Source organism: Idiotropiscis lumnitzeri, chromosome 1 (assembly GCF_059441095.1).
Source record: "Idiotropiscis lumnitzeri isolate Australia: NSW breed Sydney's pygmy pipehorse chromosome 1, RoL_Ilum_1.0, whole genome shotgun sequence".
Taxonomy (NCBI): domain Eukaryota; kingdom Metazoa; phylum Chordata; class Actinopteri; order Syngnathiformes; family Syngnathidae; genus Idiotropiscis; species Idiotropiscis lumnitzeri.
Genome location: NC_142391.1, coordinates 26,270,333 through 26,292,079, shown reverse-complemented (window position 1 = coordinate 26,292,079; position 21,747 = coordinate 26,270,333). Strand labels below are relative to the sequence as shown.

The window sequence follows — 21,747 nt, the reverse complement described above, 5'->3', positions numbered from 1 at the left end:
AATAGTATATCTTCATTAAAACGTGAATTAAAGGGGGATGGTCTGAGCCTCTGAAGCTTTGGGGTTAAAAATTAGTCCCTGACGTTGGCGCTCAGATACTCAATTGTGTCAGTTCTATCAGAACGGGACGTACCTTTATTCAAAGAAAAGCAAATATCTGCCTGTTTGTCAGGTGAACACTCTTCTACTTTTTTGGTCACTAACGCATATAACAGACTGTGTCACTACACAGAATTTTCACCGGCTTTTTCCCCAACCGGACTTGAGGAGCAAATGCTGCCTGCTTAGCAGACATGGACTTTAAGCGTTTCAACTTGAGTGTTATGAGTCACACTTAGGCTACCTGGTGGCCTGACAGTGGGACATGCTGTGGCATCCAAATCCTTTTGTGACTGCGATGCTAATGGAGCAGGCATCTACAGGTGATCTGACCCCTGAGAAGAACCTCTCCACCTGCTGAGAACAGATATTCACATAAACACACACACACACACTGTGTCATCTTGTCACAGGGCGTTCGTGTCATGTTACCTCCCTCGCTCATCAGTGTTTGCTCACGTTGATTGTGGGTCTACCAATGCAACCTACTTGTACAGTAGAAATAGCCGAGTTGAGCCCCTACTGGGATTCAGATGCCAGTCTACCTCAGATTAGCTCCTTCCTGAGCCTTATAACGTGTGATTTTGTACGAATTGGAATAGAAACACTGACCTTGAACAGCAGCAGTTAAATGGAACAGAGAATTACAGCGTCAGCTTGGTTTGCTGGGAGTTAATGTACAGCTCTGTACTGAGATGGCAACACACACACACACAAACGCACACACATCCATGGTTAGTTGAGTGGAGCAACATGCACACACACATGCTATGTAATCTATGTTATCAAGAAAAAAGTCAAGCATGCCATCACTCATCTCAGCATGCCCGTTTATGCCTTCCACTAATACATTTTTATTTAGTACCGACACTGAGGACTTTTAAATTATGGTGTACAATAAACCTGGCACACACGGTTCCAAAGCTCTTTCAGGGAATGTTAATGTAATAGAGTAAGCAATTTCCCAAAGTGGATTACACATTTCACATTGCGCTTTTATAGCATATTACAATAACTTAGCCACATCTAAATGTTCGGCATAAATTGGGAAATACGGGATGCTTAATATGCTTAATATTTTTCTTTTCTTTTAAAGAATCCTTCTGCAAACCCAGCCAAGCCAGGGAGCATGCTGCTTTGTGTGGTGGGGGAGTCAATAATCTTTATGAGGTGGGTTTTAATTACAAGGAGATAACAGAGTATCCTCCTCAAGGCAAGCTTCCATCAATCTCTATTCTGCATCGAGCTGTATGTAGCCTCAGCGGGCGCGCGCATGCACACATTTTATCTTTTAATCTTCAAGAAGCCACCCTCGCAAACACACGCGAGGCAACTTGTTGCTCAAATCCGCCTCCACCTCCCCCCCTTACACGAATGTCCACTTAAACAAGCAAAACATGCTTGTGCACACATTGAGCGAGCGAGCGAGCGATGCGGGGACACACCTGCAAACTGGCAGGCTAAGCCACCGAAAAAGGTTAAGGCTGATGTCTTCCCAAATGATGACAATCTAAGAGGTCACATCAGTCACGCGTTATAAGGTCAGCCTTCGCAAAAAGGTCCTTTCCAAAATAATACTTGATCGGAAAGTCACATGGCCACAATTCCAAACGTGAAGTGACTTACTCCTCAAATCCTTTCATATTTCTCTTGATTTAGTTTTCTTTGCAATTTTTTTTTTCACATTTTAAATGAGTTTTGAACTCACTGAGCTTAACTTTTTAACTGACTGAATAACGAGGTTGATGACTTCCGTAGGTCCTGCTGTTTCAATTAAGTCTTTCATCATTGGCTTTGTTAATCATGCGCTGCGCAAACATAAACAAAGACATTTTTCGGGAACATTTCTATTTACCGCGGTCTGTTTTATTCCCAGTCAACTCACATTGTTTCTTCCTGCCTTTGAAACCGTTGAATATTGAACAGGAAACTTCAATGTTTAACAAGAAACTATCCTGGATATCCTTAGGTGGTCTACAGGGTATCCGAGTCATCTATGTATCCATCAAGCCAACCCTCGATCGAGCTATCTGTTTGTATTCGTGTATAAGTGTGTATGAGTGTTCAACAAGTACATTGCTGTCAAGAAGTCGAGTCTTAAACCAGCGAAGGTACATCAATCCATCCATGTGCTGGAAGCTATCCCAGCTATCTTCGGGCAGTATGCGGGTACACCCTGAACTGGTTGCCAGTCAATCGTAGGGCATACAATGACGAATAACCATCCACGCTCAGAATCACACCAAAGGGCAACTCAGCGTGTCCAATCAACCAACCTTGCATGTTTTTGGAATGTGGGAGGAAACCGGAGTACCCGGAGAAAACCCGCACAGGCACAGGGAGAATATGCAAACTCCACACAGGAACGCTGGAGCCAGAATCGAACCCTGCACCTCTGCACTGTGAGGCTGACGTGCTAACCAGGATGTCCACCGTGCAAACTCAGGGTACAATAATGCAAATGATAAATATTTATGTTTCGCTTTAAGCACAGTACTGTGTAAGTTTTAGACACCATTGAATTAGTTGTTTTAGTAATTCAATAATGATCATAAAACAAGGATGCCACTAAACAGAGTGCAAACAACCACCAACAATGAACTATGAATGAATGTGAAAACGATTCATAGCACCATCTGTTTGTTCGTTACAGAAGCAAGCTAGTTTTCGGTTCATGGAGGATGAGGAACTGACACTAAGTGCCAATATGATTCTGGAGTTGGTTGGACAGTTCCAATGGTATTATATTGACTCACATAGTTAAAAAAATAAAAAGGACCGTTTTCAAGATCATGACCAAAGAGGATATAATGTTGGTTGTTAAAATGTAATTGTCTGCTCTTTCACGCACCATCCTTTTCCAGACTATTGTGCAGTCATTCCTAAAAAAAAATTTAATAAAAAATAATGCTGTGTCCAATTAGTTCATGTTTTACAAGTCATATTGATTACTGTGTTGGCTTTGGACTTTTTGCACAGCACTGTAGATCAGACTAATGCCGTGTAATTCAGCAGGTCTATAATATGAAGATGGGGATTATGATGTTAACTGTTAATTGAAAGTGAGGAGAAGCAGTCACGATAACTGGTGTGAAACAAAGGTGTGCCTCTAATCTCTCACTTCTAATTCCAACAAAAGAAGCTGCGCTGATCTGATGGTACGATCAACATGGTGCAACTTGATCCAAGACGCGATACAAAAGTGGCAAGTCAACGAGGTTGAATTCACTGTATCAGGAATCATCTTGTTCTTTGTAACTATAATATTCTTTTTTCTTTCCATCTTAAATGTATTAACATCATAATTTTACGCACACTGTACGTTAGTTTGGGTAGCTAAAAAATGGTGTTCACTAAAGTTGACGGTATAGTTTTCAAAATGAAATCATCCTCAATGTGACTGCTTTGCTGGGTGTTTGTTTTTATTTCGGTCTAACATGTCAAAAGAAGACAGTTGCGCAAGTTAGGCATACTTATTTTTCGCTCACATTTGATCTGGAGAAGATTGTGGAGGTCTTCCAGCGCAGGTCACATGCTGAGTTTACCTGCAGCCGCCTCCTGCTTGTATCTGTGTGACTTGAGAAAGGTGGGATGAGCTGAGTGGTCCAAACTTTCCCTGCAAGCAAAAAAAAAAAAAAAAGTCCGTTGCAGGGTTAAATAAACATTTCTTAAAAAAATTATGCATCGAAATTATTTTCAGAAAAGCACCGGTGCTTGGAACAAGTTAGTGTTTGGTAATACGGCAATCGAACAGCACGCTGTTTCTTACAATTGTTTATTGTGCGTGGTGTGTTTTACTCCTGCAGAGATAAAGGGCTTTTTCCACATGGTGCTCACATGCACGTCGGCCTGCCTTTATGGCAAGCCGTTTGAGCATTTATTCCATATCCTTGATATCACACATTTGTGTATTTCACTAGTGCGGTCTTTTCCAGCACTAGTAATACATTCAGCCACACTAGTGATGCCTTTGTCGTACATGTTGCACAGAAACTCTAACAAGTGACTCATTTTTAGCAACTAGTGAGTCTTTTGTTCAACTAGTGCTGGTAGAAGTCTAACTTGTGACACCTAGATGCGCACTAGTAGTGCCAAATTCCCAGCTAGTCATCTTTTTTATGCTCTAGTGGCCCACTGGACCAAACTAGTAATGTTCAAAGTATTACAAGCTAACAGGTAAGTCACAAAAGCGTCAACATGTTAACTAGTTAAACATGGATTATTCTAACATGTTAACTAGTGACTTATGATCGCATGCACTAGACAACTAGTTGGAAATTAAATACCCACTGGTTAACTAGTGAAAGATAAACATCAACTAGTTCACTAGTGAAAGTCCCTTGAAGTCTTGATATTTAACTAGTGAGTCTAAAAAAAATTACTTGTAAACTAGTGATGTCTCAAATATCCACTAGTTACACTAGTGAAAGATTTTGACTGAACTAGTTCCACTAGTGAGTTCCAAAATGTTCACTAGTAGCACTAGTGGATGCCAACCTGCTCACTAGTTAACTGGTGAAATTGTCTTTTTGGATTAACTAGTAAACTACTGATGTCCAAATTTTCACTCGTAGAACTAGTGAAACACAAATTGCTCACTAGTTGCACTAGTTACACTAAATGCTAATGAGGAGGCGGGAAAGTACCATGAGTGTATGCCTCCTATTGGTTCTCTGATAGGAGCTCCACCCAGCAAAAAATTAACCCTGTAAAGCCTGATCCCGAGTGTCCAGTTTTTTTTACTGCCTGTTGCTTGGTATATATGCAGAATAAAACATTTTTTCTCAGGGAATGGCTCTCTGGGGGATGTATATTTATTATTTACATGGACATAAGGGGTAATAGTACTGCTAAAAATTCACTCCTATCCACTTTTAGTATACAAAATAAAAGGAATGCAGTATAATGCAGAAGTCCTGCAATTAATTCTGCCTTCACGAGGCTGTGATTTTTCAGTTGTTGAATCTGTTCAAAGATGATGCGTATTTGTTAAAGATGCTGTAATCTGTATTGTAAATGCGGATTTGGGAGAACAGCACAATAAAATAATATTACAATACTTGATGACATCACCCCCTGCTCGTCTCTAATGATTGTTTGTTGTGGAAAAACAACTGAAGTAAATAAAATACAAAAACACAATCTTCTTACCGTGTAATATCAAATAAATTAATGTGTGTGCATTTTGAGGTTTCTACAATCTTTATTGAAGCCACTGATTGTGTTTTGTTTTTTAAGACAGGAGATGTGACCGAGCAGGTTCGATGTTGGAGGAAATATTAGTTGTGGTTTCACCACTTAATTTCAGACAATGCATATCCAGAATACAGTTGAAAAACATTTTATTGTAAACATAATAAGTTACATGAAATATATAATTAATTTAACAATGAATAAACGGGATGTTTTTATCAAGATTTCGGGAAGAAGTTGTGTCTCTCATCCTCCTGGTGTTATTTAGGGAAGCTGATCACCCTTTAGCTTCTATGAACAGCATCGTGCTGCAGAAGATGCGCCGTCAGAAGGGTCCGAATGGAGCTGCTCATCTGCCGTGGGGTCTCCAAGCAGTCAGGACCTATAGTTTGTCCAGTAACATATAGCGCAACCTTATTTATAATACACAGTTACAAAGGAATACGAATACTGCGTGTAATGAAGGCAAGAAAATAATTCAAATATACAAACGCAGCTAGCAAACGATAATGAACGATTATGTTCCAACGTTAATTGAACTCTTCTTCCTACTCTATTAGCTTGTGAGCAATGAACAAACTACACCGTGAAGCCAAAATGTGAGCGTCAAATGCGCGGAAAACTTCATCTTTTGCGGTTCAATCGCTATAAAACTAGCAGCGGCAGATTTCAGAAAGTCCTGCCGGCATGAAGCTGCTCACGGCGGCAACTGTGAGCGTTGAACTGCCGCCATCCGCCATCAAAACCGGACACCGACATCTCCGAAATCGTTGAAACAAGTTTTTAAGCAGGGCTTATCTTGATAAATTGACCACACATTTGACGTTTACACCACTACTTTGTCGCCTAAAATAATCGTAAAATCAAATTTGGTATCACATTAAGAGTAATATTTACAAAAAACATTGCAATACCTCTGAAGGTTTTCTCTTCGGCTTAAGTCGCTGGTTGGCACATCATGTATCGTGATTGGCTGTCCGAAAAACAAACGTCATGTCGGATGAATCCTGGGTAATGTAGGATCGTGACAAGGCGTCCGTTGAATAAATATTGAAAAGGCTTGCCGAGGCACGCCATTTGAGTATTTATTCTATGGCCTTGAGCATGCATTTCACACTAGTGCCCCACAGCATTTATGGGCTTACATGTTCACTAGTAAGACACAAAAATGAGCTTACTAGTGAACTAGTGGGCATTTTTATCTTACATGTTCACTAGTAAGATACAAAAATGAGCTTACTAGTGAACTAGTGGGCATTTTTATCTTACATGTTCACTAGTAAGATACAAAAATGAGCTTACTAGTGAACTAGTGGGCATTTTTATCTTACATGTTCACTAGTAAGACACAAAAATGAGCTTACTAGTGAACTAGTGGGCATTTTTATCTTACATGTTCACTAGTAAGATACAAAAATGAGCTTACTAGTGAACTAGTGGGCATTTTTATCTTACATGTTCACTAGTAAGATACAAAAATGAGCTTACTAGTGAACTAGTGGGCATTTTTATCTTACATGTTCACTAGTAAGATACAAAAATGAGCTTACTAGTGAACTAGTGGGCATTTTTATCTTACATGTTCACTAGTAAGACACAAAAATGAGCTTACTAGTGAACTAGTGGGCATTTTTATCTTACATGTTCACTAGTAAGATACAAAAATGAGCTTACTAGTGAACTAGTGGGCATTTTTATCTTACATGTTCACTAGTAAGATACAAAAATGAGCTTACTAGTGAACTAGTGGGCATTTTTATCTTACATGTTCACTAGTAAGATACAAAAATGAGCTTACTAGTGAACTAGTGGGCATTTTTATCTTACATGTTCACTAGTAAGACACAAAAATTAGCTTACTAGTGAACTAGTGGGCATTTTTTAGCTCATGGGGATCAGTCGGAAAGAATACAATGGTTTCCTATTGGCTGCCCATTTGAAAATAATATAATCCACCAGTCACGGCTCATGATTTTGGAATTTCTCTGCCGAACTAATTTTTCAACATAAACATGGCCGATAGCGTACTGAGACGTATCAGGCGAAGGTGCAGGGCAATAGAGAGAGTTTATCGTCAAGGATCTGCCGGTGGAAGTGAAATACGCGCGATAAACATTTCCATTGCTAATTTAAGAAGAGTTCGTCAGCACATTAGCACCGAGGCAACTCAAAATTTGATTCAAGCTCTGTCAGATCTCAGATCTGTCATCGCTACGGGACCCGCTCCTATTGAAGCACATGTTTGTTTCTCTGCGGCAACTCATTTGCATCCAGGTAAAGTGGCTATAATTCTTATTGTATTTTTTTGTGTCTGTTTCTTCTAACTACCCATGGGTTTCACAGACGCCCTGTTGTTCCTTAAGTGGTTAATATACAGTTTTCCTGTCTTTATATGAGCTCAATAGATTTAGACTGTTCAGTAACACAATGGCTATCCACTTTGAAATATATATATGTATTAAAACTCTTGTTAACAACTCATACCTATGTCATAAAAATGGTTAGAGAAAGTAGCTTCTTGTGGTTTGCAAGATAATTGTTGGTCAGATATATAAAACTGCTGCAAATATATATATATATGTGTATAAGCATATAAAAGATCACACTCATTAATTTGCTTAGATTTCTTAATCCTTTTAATTCCATATTTTAGGTAGACGCGGGAGACCAGCCCTTGATATTACAAGGGATCAAATTGAACTACTCCTCACTCAAGGCTTTACAGTGAGAGCCATAGCAGGGATGTTGGGCTGTTCCTCTTCATATCTCCATAAAAAAATGAAGCCTTTTCAGATTTCAGCCAGAAATAGATTTACTCCCATTCATGATCTTGACCTCGAGGAGCATGTCAGAATATTGCACAACCAATTTCCAAGATCAGGCTCGGAAGTAAGCATTCTGCAACATAGTCGCTTTATGTATATGATATCTTTATATCCAGTGTGAAATTTCACTTTTTTAATTGTGTTGAAATATGAACCTCTTTCAGATGATGAGGGCATACCTTCGTGCTGCTGGCATTGTAGTACAAAGAAAAAGAGTTCGAGAAATCCTCAACCATGTTGACCCAGCTGCTGCAGCCCAGAGATGGAGCCAGACTGTGGCTAGAAGAACATATTATGTGCCATTTCCTAATAGTTTATGGCACATAGATGGTCACATGCGTCTCATTCGGTAATGAAGGATAATCTCTTGTATTTGTTTGTATTTGTTGGAGCATTAGAAAGCAGATAGTATTGTCCGGACGGTGCAGATTAAATTTTATTTCGTAATTTCTCTTTGTATAGGTACATTTCACAAACTCCCGACTTGCGCACTTAAATGCGCAGCAATATAATCTCAGCCAGTAGGCCCTAACATCAGCCAAAACAACTCCTCCCTCTCTAGCACACAATAGATATTTTTTCCTTAAGTCTGTAGTTACATTTATTGAGTTTTCAACATCTTACTATTGCTCAGGTTGTTGACTGGTTGTGACACAGTCACTCTTCGTTCAAGGTCTTCACTGTTGGCTTGCAACTGGTTGAGATGTATGCCATATCTTGCCAAGCCAGTTTCCAAATTTTATTGATTATAAGGGTCTTCTCCAAATACATTGTTGAGAGCTGTTGATTGCTGATGAATGTTTGAAAGCATGCCTTCCATCCAAATTTGTGTTGGCGTCCGATTGTTTGCAGTTCTCAACCTGTGGTTGTTCCAGCCATGTCTGAATATATCCAGTCTTTTCTGAATTTCTGGCTTGTGCACAATTTGTAGTGCCATTTTGTGAACGTTGTCATCCGGGTTCAATATTTGTTCATCTTCAAAAGAATAGAAAAGCATGTAAAAGTAGTGCACAACCTGATGGAAAACGTCTCTCCAAAGTCGTTCGATACGTTGGTTGTGCACAGATTTGCCTGTTATGTGACTTGCATGTTCTTGAACCTGTTCTGTTCATTCATCATTGGGAGATAGCCTTGGTGGAGGTCTGGTGGAGTGTTTTTCTAGGGAATAATTTCATACAAATAAATGTGATAAAACTTTAATGCAAATATAATGCTATACTGATTTTCTTGTAAGGTAACCACTATTGTTTTTATTTTTGTTTTACAGGTGGGGGTTTGTGACACATGCTGGTATTGATGGAAATTCCAGGCTAGTAACATACATAAACTGCAGCACAGACAACACAGCTTTGACAGTGCTGAAATATTTTGTCCACGCTACTTGTCTATATGGGTTACCCTCCAGAGTAAGATCAGACCACGGTGGGGAAAACACTCTGGTTGCTCTTCTAATGAATCTTCTCCAAGGACAAGAACATGCAAGTCACATAACAGGCCAATCTGTGCACAACCAACGTATCGAACGACTTTGGAGAGACGTTTTCCATCAGGTTGTGCACTACTTTTACATGCTTTTCTATTCTTTTGAAGATGAACAAATATTGAACCCGGATGACAACGTTCACAAAATGGCACTACAAATTGTGTACAAGCCAGAAATTCAGAAAAGACTGGATATATTCAGACATGGCTGGAACAACCACAGGTTGAGAACTGCAAACAATCGGACGCCAACACAAATTTGGATGGAAGGCATGCTTTCAAACATCCATCAGCAATCAACAGCTCTCAACAATGTATTTGGAGAAGACCCTTATAATCAAGAAAATTTGGAAACTGGCTTGGCAAGACATGGCATACATCTCAACCAGTTGCAAGCCAACAGTGAAGACCTTGAACGAAGAGTGACTGTGTCACAACCAGTTAACAACCTGAGCCCTGAGCAACACCAAGAGGTTCAAAACTTAATACATGGAACAACAGACTTAAAGGAGAAATATCTGGTGTGTGCTAGAGCGATTGAAAACATTCAACGCTCAACAAATTAATCCACAATGGCTACACCTTCCCAAACCCCAATGAGTCTCCTATTGACTGGCAGAGCATGTCATGTAGGTCGTTCTCCTCAGTAATACCTCTTGGGAGGTACAGGCACATCATGCATGTTGATGCGTAAGGAAGACGACGTATGCCCTCAGCCTGTTCATAAAAATCAATGGCCAGTTTGTCGCGAAAGCCCAGGACAGGAACCTCATCAGCTCCAGTTATGAAGATGAGAAGGTCTTCAAAGGACATTTCTGTCATTTTGTCTGCCGTGAAAAAAAGAAGGAAATTGAAAGTAAAATCTGCAATTGTTTTTAAAGTGAAACATCAATTCTGGACTTTATATACTGTATTTCAGCTTGGCCTTGTGTAGCAAATTTAGGGTACGTGAACATAAATACACAAAAACACAAAAATAACAATACCATTACAATTTCTAACTGCCCCTTGTTCTGGTATTTACATTGTTCTCAAATGTAAAACATACAACAATAACACTTTCCGGTCAATCAAAGTAGTGTACATTTTAGTGTGCCACTTTGTTTGTGTATGGAGTTCAGTTTCATAAATTGTGCTAGAAATGCTTAATTAAAATACCTTCGATCATATTCAGAACCATTTCCCAGCTGTAGATGGTGTCCTCCTCCGCCTGCCGATGGTTGGTTCCTCTGCTGCTATAATTATAGGTGAGGATGTCTTTGAAGGCTGCCTTTGACATAGGTTCGTGCATGTTTGTGAACAAGGGCAAGAAGGCAATCCAGTTTTGCTTGACAAGGTCCCACAACTTTCCGAATGCGTTCATTCCCTCTGTGAACTGGTGTATCATCTTGGCTGTTCTATAATGCAACAGAAAGAAAACATGCAGTATAAATGAGTATATATTGTCAACCATGAAACATGTTTACATTTTGTATAGTTAAATTTTTTTAACATGTCAAAATACAAGTTACAAAGGGCTGGGTTAGATTGATATCTACTCCATAGTTACAACACTTTGTAAATTCCCGTTTGATAGTGACACTGTTTCGTAGCAGTTAGAAGTAAAATTCTTATTTTACCTGAGAAAGATGTAATGCTTTACCACATATGCATAGATTTTTGTTACATCTTCTACTTTGGCACTAAATATTCCTGGGATGCCGCACTCAGCAATCCAGTCCCCCATCTCATGTTGGAGTGTTGTCAGGTCCTCAGTGGTCTGACACTCTTGAATCTTAGAGAGAAACATGAGTGGGAACAATGCAGCTTGGTCTCAGATTGACCTTTACAAAAAAGTAATATTTCATAGAAATGAACATATCATCTGGTACCAGTTTGATTCTTTACCAATTCCTGTGCAGTAATCCCTTGTTTTTTTTTTTTTTGCCATCAATCTTGACCAGAACCACCGCAATAAGTGAGAAACGACTAGGTATAGGTTACCTTTCTTTTATAATTATTTTTAATTTTGGGGAGTTTTATAACTCTAGTATGCGTGGCGACCGCCTCAATATGGTTCCCAACTTTCTAAATACTTGTTTGACAACAAATGTAACTTTAAAAATGAAAAATGGAAATACCAAACCTGCAGGATGAAACAGGTGATCTACAAGTCAACGTTGTGCTGCCGGACAATTACAACAGAACATTCGGTTATAACTATGTTAAAGTTTTAATTTTTATCCTAAATTTGGCTTACCTTACTTAACTAGTATCCCACGTTGTAAGGTCCTTGTTGATGTTACTGTAGTAAGCAAAAGTTAAGCCATGAATACTTTTGGCGACGAAGTGCACTGTCGTTGGAAATCATGGCTCATTTTTTGCTTCTCACAATAACATCAACAAGGACCTTTGAATAAAATGCAACTCAGGATTCTAGTTAAGGTAAGCTGTTTTGAAATGTACTTTACCAAACTCTTTAAAGCTTTATTTGCCGATGTTTTGTCACACTTGCCGTCCTGAGGGAGCCGTGCTTGTCGGGTGGACAAGACTGGCAGGATACAACAAGAGAAGATACTGAGTCATCGGAGCCAGTAAGTTCACGGGATAAATCCTATCATGATTTCGTTAGTCGTTCTCGCACCGGGAACCAATCACACGCCTTTATGTGATTGCCTGTGGGTATGTCCGAACCCTCCCATTCAACTCATCTCTTTGAAAAAATTGTCTTTCTGCATTATGGCAGCTTATATGGCTGTAATTTTTCTGTTCTTTTTTAAATGAATATTTTGAAAAAAATCCACAAAAAACTTAAGCTGCAATAATTGATGCGTGAAATGGTGGGGGGGTAGTGTACATGTTCATATGATAATATTTAAGTACCCTCTTGACTTTGCTTTGCACTTCTGGGTCCGGCAGCAAATGCCAGTTGAACTGGTCCAGTGGTGGGTCTTGCCCGCACATCAACTGGAAGAGGCAAGGATCCAGGGCCCTGATGCATGGACCACCATGAGCAACTGACCAAGCAATTAGGTTGCCACCTCTGAAATATTTTTGCTGGTCTAGAGCAGTTTGGTCATAAGTTAGAAAGACCTGACCAGCCTTTCCCTCGAAAATTCCAAGAGAGGTCTGAACCTCTAACATCAGCAGTCTATGACAAAAATAAAAAAGAAAGAGTTTAAAAAATTCATTCATCTTCAGAATCGTGGTAGATGGGATACACCTTGAACCAGTCGCCAGCCAATCGTAGGGCACACAGAGAGGAACAACCATTCACACTCGCCATCGGACCGACAGACAATTTCGGTCAGTTGACCTACCCTGCATGTATTTGTAATGTGGTAGAATACCAGGTGAAAACCCATGCAGACATGGAGAGAACATGCAAACAAGGAAGGCCAGAACCAGAATTTTACCCTACATCTCAGAACTATGAGGCAAGATATCCGACAATATATAATACTGAGCAGTTCACCAGAATACATGTATAATGACGAGTGGCATTCATACCTGAAAAACTCCCGCTGTGGTCCCCCCATATCATCTGCATCTTCTCCTACAAACTCAATGTGTGGTGAATGGGTCCAACAGAAAGTCACTCTGGAGAATGCTTTAATGGCACTCTCCAGAAGCTTACGCCTTCTGATACAAATGGTGGATACCAGATTGCCTGAAATGTGATCCTCGTGAAAAGTCTTCAAAATAGTGGCAAGATCCACTTCTTCCTAATATATATTATAAGAACAATACATTAGAAATTAATGGGAGAAAGTTGCAAAATCATTCCTTCCACTTAGGAGTATTTAACAATGCACAGTCAGAAACAACCCATGAAAATTTTTTTTTACCATAGTTCTGTTTAAAAAAAGTTATAACTTACTGATGGAGGATTGTCATTTTCAAAAGGAACTGCAATGAGGCCCTCATCTTCCCCATCTTCCCCAGAATCATTAATGAAAAAGTCATTAACAGGAGTCCTAAGAATCAGATTACGCAGGTCATAATTACGCACAGGAATCCTGGAATCCAAAACCATTTGCATAATACAGGTGATGCATTTTGATTTATCTACAGCTGTATTGTGATTTAATTCATGCATGTGTAGCTTCTTAATTTCTTGTTTATTCAAATTAGCATGTGTATATAGTAATATTGACCAGTCATTTGTTTTCTGTATTTTTCATAAGAGAGTGACATTAAGCTATCTGTCAATATACACGGCACAGCACAAGTGTTGAGGACAAAATAGTCATTGAATAGAATTCAGTGTCACACATGATTCATGTTTGCAGTCCTACAAAATACCTGTTCATTGGTTCCAAACATGTTCCTCTGTAAAAGACCTTGAAAAGTACAAATAATGCATGATAATGTGTTCAAACTATAATGGCAAAATTACGGATTATTTATCATGATCATGTAGAGATTTACCTCTGGGGTCCCGGCATTCACCCACTGTGCAGAATCCAAACTTGACTCTAAACTTGACTCCTGTTTGCAAGAGTTTAGACCTTCTTATATCCAGCTGTCTTTTATTGAGGGTGCACTGAAAGGGCAACTTCTAAACTCCAATTATTAACATTTCTTATCACAATTGTCTTCAGTCTGAATTATCAATTACATATGAAATACATTATAGTTTACAATTACTTACAGGTAAAGCGTTCAAGCCGGTCCTTGGTGAGCTTCCATCAATTTCCATCTATGAAGACAAAGCCATGGCATTGAGGGGCAAAGACTGAGAACTTGCATCAGAATTGCTGTCAGATGTGACAAATGACAAGTGCGCTGCTACTGCAGGAGCAGTGAGCATAACCTGAGGGACTGCAGGTGATGCCAGAGATATGATATCTGATGATGCAGGGAATTGAGATGGAGTATTGGGTGAGACCTCAGGTCCGGTGGCTGTCGGTGTTGCAGAGGGAGAAGCCATCAGTGTTGTGGATGATGAAGAAGGAAAAGACTGTGAAATGCTGTTATGTTCAGTTGGCTGGGATGTCTTTGATCCAGCAGGAGTACTTTCAGATTCAGTGATCTAAATTGACAAGACAACGGGTCTTATTAGTCTGTCGCGATGGTAATATCCCAAAAGAATCAATTGATCAATACAAAGACAAAGACAAACCTCTAATGGCAGTGTAATGTGAGTCTGGGGAAGAATATATAATCTGCTTCTGCCAACTGCTTTCTTGAGGTCCTTTAAGGTATTTGCCTGAATTTTAGTCAGAAGCCTTGACTTATCAGCTCTTGCCAGATGAAAAACAATAACATTTAGGCTAACTGATGGGTAGCTTTGGCAGATGAAGTTATTAAATTCTGGGAGAGTCCATGAAATTACAGCATAACATTTCGGGGAGTCTGCCCTTTGCAGATCATGACTTGGAATCCCTGGAAAATAATAACAATAAAATGAAACAATTTTACATCAGTCCTGGTTATATAAAAAAAATAAAATATATATATATATATATATATATATAATATGTATATATAATATATATATATATAATATATATATAATATATATATATATATATAATGTATATATATAATATATATATATAATATATATATAATATATATATATTAAATATATATAATATATATATATATATATATATGTGATTACGGGACCACTACACCATCAGCGACCCCGAATCAATAACAATAACACATTGATTTTCCATGTAAATTAAAACAAAGCCAACAACAAAAACATTACAATATGAATAAATCTTTGAAAATATGTAGTGTGGACATTACCTAAACCAATTCTGGTCAATTTACAGCATTCTGAATGAGGTGGAAGGGCAAGTAGGTCAGGATTTGGCAACAGAAAGAGCCTTACTCTCCAGACTCCATTTGTCCCAGTGGCACGTGCTTGTGTTTCTGCATAAACAGAATATTTTATTGACATACAACTATCAGTAGTCCCTTCAGCAAATTGTGTATTCTAAAGCTAATGCTTCGGACAGTTGGGCAGACAAACAACTTTCCCTTTTTCTTTCTCACTCATACGCACACCGTGCTAATTCATAGGCCGATCATAAAAACTCGCATTTCATATTTTAATCATAATAACGCGGATTGAAAGGTTTACAATAACTAATTACTATAGCCAATTAGCTATGTCTAAAAGTTAGCTTACCTGTCGTCGTGCGAGCTCGTCTTCTCCGAAAATTATTCCTTGTCGCTCGCAATAAGTTGTCGTCCATCTGCACTGCCAGTTCCCTTCTTGCTACATCAAGGGCGTTCCAGACGCGATTAATAACATCGTTGAAACCACTTTCTGTGTTAGTTTCCGTAGAAGTCATGCTCATGTTCGCAGATGCCCCGCCAAATAACAGAGATGTCGACTCAATGCTGCCTACGCGATGTCGACTCACGCACACACACGTACTGGTCTATTCTATTCTATTCTATTCTATTCCATTCATCTATCTATCTATCTAGTATCACATCGCTGAAATATTAGGATATAGTATATGGTGAATGGATTTGATGTGATGTAATATTAAATAACTTAATATTTACTACACAGAAAGTATTGTACATGTTTTCTCTTTTATATAATTACATACCTATTTTTACACCAGCCTGTATATGGAGAGGGAGAGAGAGTAAGATTAATCATAAGTATGAAATGTTTTTATACAATCATTCTTTTCATAACTGGCATTACGGGCTGGGCTCTTAAGGGTTAAAGCGTCAAGAGATCTCATCAAGATATTGACCAATCAAAGTACTTGTCCCGCCTGCTTCATTTGAATGCAGTTCACTAGTGAACATGTTGGTGTATGAGTGATTTTAGAGACAACAATGGTCACATATTTCATTTTACATGTCATCTAGTAATGTCCAAATGTCCACTAGTGACACTAGTTAAGCCTTTTCCTGGCCTTACTCGCTGACTTGTCAGATTCTCAAATTGCTCAATAGTTCACTAGTAAGGCATAAAATGTCCACTAGTCACACTGGTTGAGATCTTGCCAACCTTACTAGCTGACTAGTGAGGTTCAAAATGTGAACTAGTTTACAAGTAAATACAAAGATAGCCACTAGTTACACTAGTTGGTCTAATTTTTACCCCACTTGTTAACTTGTGAAACACATGTTTTCATTCTAGTGAACTAGTTGAGTCCACAATGAGTCACTAGTTAACGAGTGACACTGATGTTTATTTGACTAGATAACAAGTAGAAGGAATTTTGTCTCACTTGTCAGACACAGAAAAGAACTTGTGCAAGATTTGACTGAACATGTTTGAATTTTCTCCTACATGTTGGCCTTTTATTTTTACTTGTTAAATGTTATGCATCATGAGTGAGGCACTGTGCACAACTCGCACAACAAATATCTAACATGTGGGGATTTTTGGAGTACTAGCTAATGTTTTTTGCATACTAGCAGGCATTTATATCATACTAGTTAACCAAAATTGCTTACTAGTTGATATGTGGGCACAACTTGTGAACTTGTATAGTGTTGTAATTGGGAAACAAATCAACTACTCAAATTTGATGATTTCACTAGTTTACTTGTTGTGCGCACATGTCACCTGGTGCGCAATTTTGTCAAACATGCTCAGTCAAAGTCTGTACAAGTTCAGAATTGAGCCTGACAAGTGAGACAAATGTCATCCACTTGTGAACTAGTGATGTGAAAATAATTGCCACTAGTTTGCTAGTGACTCACTTTGAACCCAAATACTTTACTAGTTAGAATACATGTGGTTTACTAGTTAACAAGAGAGGTCAAAATGAGCACAACTAGTGTAACTAGTGGATATCTCAGCATGTACTTGTTCACTAGTTAATATTTTGAGCCTCTCTAGTTAACTTGTAAGGCCAAAATAGATTGCAAGTATTTAAGTAGTTTGGCTTTATGCATTCACTAGTCAACATGTACCCCACAAGAGGCAGCTGCTAGTAAACTAGCTTCAGTTCCCCAGGACCACTTGTCAACTACTGTAAAACATGCACTAATAAAGTGGGTGGGACAATGACAAAAGCTGAATTCTGATTAGTGCATTTAACTGTAGAGCCAATAGGAATCCTGGATGCACACATCTGCCCCACCTTCTCATTAGTTTTTTGTGTAACTAGTTGACTAGTGAGCAGTTTGGCATCCACTCGTTCAACTAGTAAACATTTTGGACCTCACTAGTTGAACTAGTTCAGTCAAAATTTCTCACTAGTGCAACTAGTGGAAATTTGGAGTATCACTAGTTGACAAGTAACATTTTTGAAAGTTACTAGTTAAATATCAAGGCTTAAAGGGCTTTCACAAGTGAACTAGTAAGTATTTTTGCCGTTACTAGTTAACTAGTGTGTATTTTCGCTCTCACTAGTGAACTAGTGTAGGAAATCATATGTCACTAGTTAACATGTTGGAATAATCCACATTTTACTAGTTACATGTTGCTGAAAATGAGTCACTTGTCAGAGTTTCTGTGCAACTAGTACGACAGAGGGCATCACTAGTGTAGCTTAATGTATAACTAGTGCTGGAAAAGACCGCACTAGTGAAATACACAAATGTGTGATATCAAGGATATGGAATAAATGCTCAAACGGCTTGCCATATGCCTTGGCATATGTTTGCAAGTGAGCGCAATATGTGTTGCTTGACATGTGAGCGTGCCATGTTGTAATCTGTGTGCTGCTTGTTTGGAAATGTGTGCCACAGTGAGGATTTGCAGATGCACTGCAGCATATGCTCCTGCTGGGAGCGGTGCGGATGTGGATGAATGTCAGGATATGTGGGCTCATCAGTGTTTACATACGTTTATGAAAGTGAGCAGCGCTGTGCTGTCCATACCTGAAGTCCAAGTTGTCATTTTGTGTATTTGCGTTTTTATGCTTGCCGGTATGATCCTGCTGTGCGCGCGTGTGAGTGAACGGGTCGCTGTCAGGTGCTGCGCCAGCTGCATCTGGAGCCATCTGCGTCGAGGCTCGGTGGGAGTCGAGCGGATGACTTTAATGTACTTGATCCCAGACAGACCTTTCCCAGACAGTCGTCGGTGTGAAAGCAAGACAACTGGGCCCAGTCGAGCTGAACCGGCGGATCTGGGTGGTGAGCAGAAGACAGACGCTTTGGTTACACTATAACCCCCAGTCAGACTCACTTGGGAACCTCTGGCAGCCAGATACACAAAGCATGGGAATCTGTTTCAATCATGCTACAATACTGTTTTATTGTTTGATGTCAGCGGACATTGTTTTCGACAATTTGTCCCTCCACTGACAAAGTTTGTGCCATTTTTGGACATTTGTTCAAAAACTCACATTGTTACCTCCATCGAGTTGTTTCTTGCGTGGGTGTTAACATAATTGTACAAAAATAACCGATTGGAAAGATATTTTGTTTTCTTGCTTGGCCTTGGGTGCACTTTTAACAATTCCTCTGCAACAGGGGTGGGCAAACTTTTTGATTGGTGGGCCACAATGGGTTCTAAAATTTGACAAAGGGACCGTACCAGGAGCAAATGGATGGAGTGTTTTGGTAACCTCACCTCATCGGAGAAAAAAAATACATTTAATTTGAAGTGAAAGTGAACAAAAGCATTACTCGCACCATCCTTCTCCAGCACCACAATATTTAGAAAATAAAACATTAACAAGGTTTATTCATTTAAATGTTTTCAAGGTCAGCGGGCTGGATTAAAACATTTAACGGGCCATATACGGCCCCCAGGCCGTAGTTTGCCCATGCCTGCTCGACAAGGAATGTTGGCATTGGCTCTTCGATACAATAGTATGTAAAGTGTCAAAACTGGCAAGTTTGTTTGAAATTCTTTTTCAGATTGCTGATTGAAGGCCGACGCAGGAAGTAACAACCTACATTTATGTTTTACTAAATCACACTTAACATCAGAGTTAGAGATGGGCGAGTATGGATAAGGTATCGTATTAGGCTGATACCAACCTCATTTGAAGGTATCGGTACTCGTGGAAGCTGACGATACCAGGAGAAAAACTATAAAGCAAAAAAATAAAAAAAATAAAAAATCTGATCTGCAGTTTTCCTGGAAAACAAATCGGCAAATCAACAGCTGCGTCACAAAGAAATTTCTTTGTTGACAATTTTTTTGTCATTGTGTTAATTGATATTGAAATTGGTTTCAAAAGTACCTGGGGTATCGTTACCATGCATTGGTGAGTATTCAAAGAGTGAATCCTCATTTCAGCATTAATGGTGCCTTCACGTTTGTGTAAATTACCCAAGCAATCTGTAATGTTTGCAGAGCACTACAGATAAAGCTGTAAATTGACAAAACTCAAATTGTTTCCGAGTAATGAAACAGATTTCAGCATCTCTGATAAATTTGGGTGAATCCACCTGCTCAGGTTCAATATAATCAAATTATTTCTAATTAATAATCTCTGCCTGGTGATCCAATTTTGCTGCCTCCAAACTTCATTTAAGACCAATAATTTTGGATGAATTTGCCTCATTTGATGTTATTTTCTGCATTTTTTGTTGTGTTAAGTGACGATGTTGGGCAATATTTGAATTTGAACATTGCTATTTTTTATGCTATATTTTTGATTATATAATGTTCATTAATTTACTCAATGGACTTACTCAAGTAATTATGTGAATGACTACTCACCTACTAGAGACTTTTTCTCCACAGTTTTTGGGCTACTTGACCCACGTCTGCTTGAAGAGTAGCAAAAGTCTTTAGTGTGGTGATTTAGGTTGTTTTTTTTCTTAGTTATTTCTCATATTATCACAATTGGTTTGCAAAAACACTCTTATGCAATTGTCAAAAATAAAGCTCTTCTTATAATTTTGCTGCTTATCACTCACAAAAAGCAACAGGATTCTGAGTGGAAAAATTGTCATTTTTCAACAAAAGTGTCAATGTTGCGACTACGGATGTAAACGCAAAAAAACGTCAATTACTGTCCAATCAGATTGCCTTATTCTGCTCACTGCCCCAGGGAGCAGAATCGCACAGCATTTGGAGATTGCAATGATACGCTGTGATGTATTAACCGGCGTTATAGCCATCAATTTATTTAACATTTCAAATTGGTGACCGCATCTCTGAACATTGAAATTCAATTTCGGAGCGAATTGCAATTCCAAGATCTCCAAACAGCAACAAGCGCAAGCGCTTTATTACCACCGCAAAGCAGCGCCCCAGTAATGATGTTGCAGAAACAATATGATTAGTGAAGCACCAAATCAATTAATGCAACAGCGGAATCAATAGGTGTCTCTCAGCATATATGTCCTGCAGTTAATTAATAAACAATAAAGACATTAGGCAACAGAACATCAGACTGTGGCAACGACTGTCATCAGTCATGACGTGTGTACTGATGGCATCAGCAGGAAAGCGACGGGAAAACACTGACAGATATAAATGAGGGCCGCGAAAAATACTGAATACACCCACAGGCTAAGATGGTGTGACAATGTACACGCACATCCAAGGGCGTGAGCGTGCATAAACTTACAAAAGCACTCACGCGTGAGCTTTCCGATGCTTCGGAAACACAAACGTACATTGTGAATTCCTTTCAACGCTTTCCTATTTTTTGGGCCAAGCATCTTTAATATAGTAATGCTTTTTTTTTAAACAATTCCAAAAGATTTGGACTTGTTACTAGTCATTTGGCGCAAGATCAGGAGTTGATGAATTGTGTTGTATTTAACAGTAATGTTGGACAGTGCAGTCACAATAAAGACTACCTTGTCTTATTCCATTTGAAATCCAGCAAACAATTTTCCTTACAAATGTAATAATGCTCACTATTGCTTGATGTTGAGAAATCCGTCTTCATTTAACAAAAATACTTATTATTGTTTGCACTGGTGTAGAAATTCACTGGATCAAGTTTGCAGTAGTTGGAACTCAGAACAGAATTTCCCTCTCTCACATAGCCAAAAAGATGAGAAACACTTCTCAGTAGAAAAGAGTACAGTTGTACAACACATTGACCTTCACTTGCACACTGGAATTGACAATGGGGAGTAAATATAGCATTTTGTATGAAATATAAATATGTCAAATTTTAATTAATTTGAATGTATTGTATTATATATATATTATATATATATATAGTATTGAATTGTGCTTTTTTTCCCCCTTAGGATTCAGCCTGTAGGTACGGTCAAATGTATTTGCAAGTTCTTTGCAAATGTACTTGCAAAT

General features: G+C 38.8%; 1 protein-coding gene across 1 annotated transcript in view; it reads right to left on the bottom strand.

Moving 5' to 3' along the window:
- Positions 1–237: 237 nt before the first annotated feature.
- Positions 238–21,747, bottom strand: part of LOC148343964 (uncharacterized) — a 289,147-nt gene continuing 267,637 nt past the window's right edge. Inside the window, exons 8-11 of the mRNA XM_088303939.1 lie at positions 18,399–18,646; positions 3,588–3,715; positions 344–456; positions 238–280 (exon numbers count right to left, since the gene is read on the bottom strand). Coding sequence (XP_088160065.1) covers positions 238–280; positions 344–456; positions 3,588–3,715; positions 18,399–18,646 — 532 coding nt within the window. The remainder of the gene's footprint in view (positions 281–343; positions 457–3,587; positions 3,716–18,398; positions 18,647–21,747) is intronic.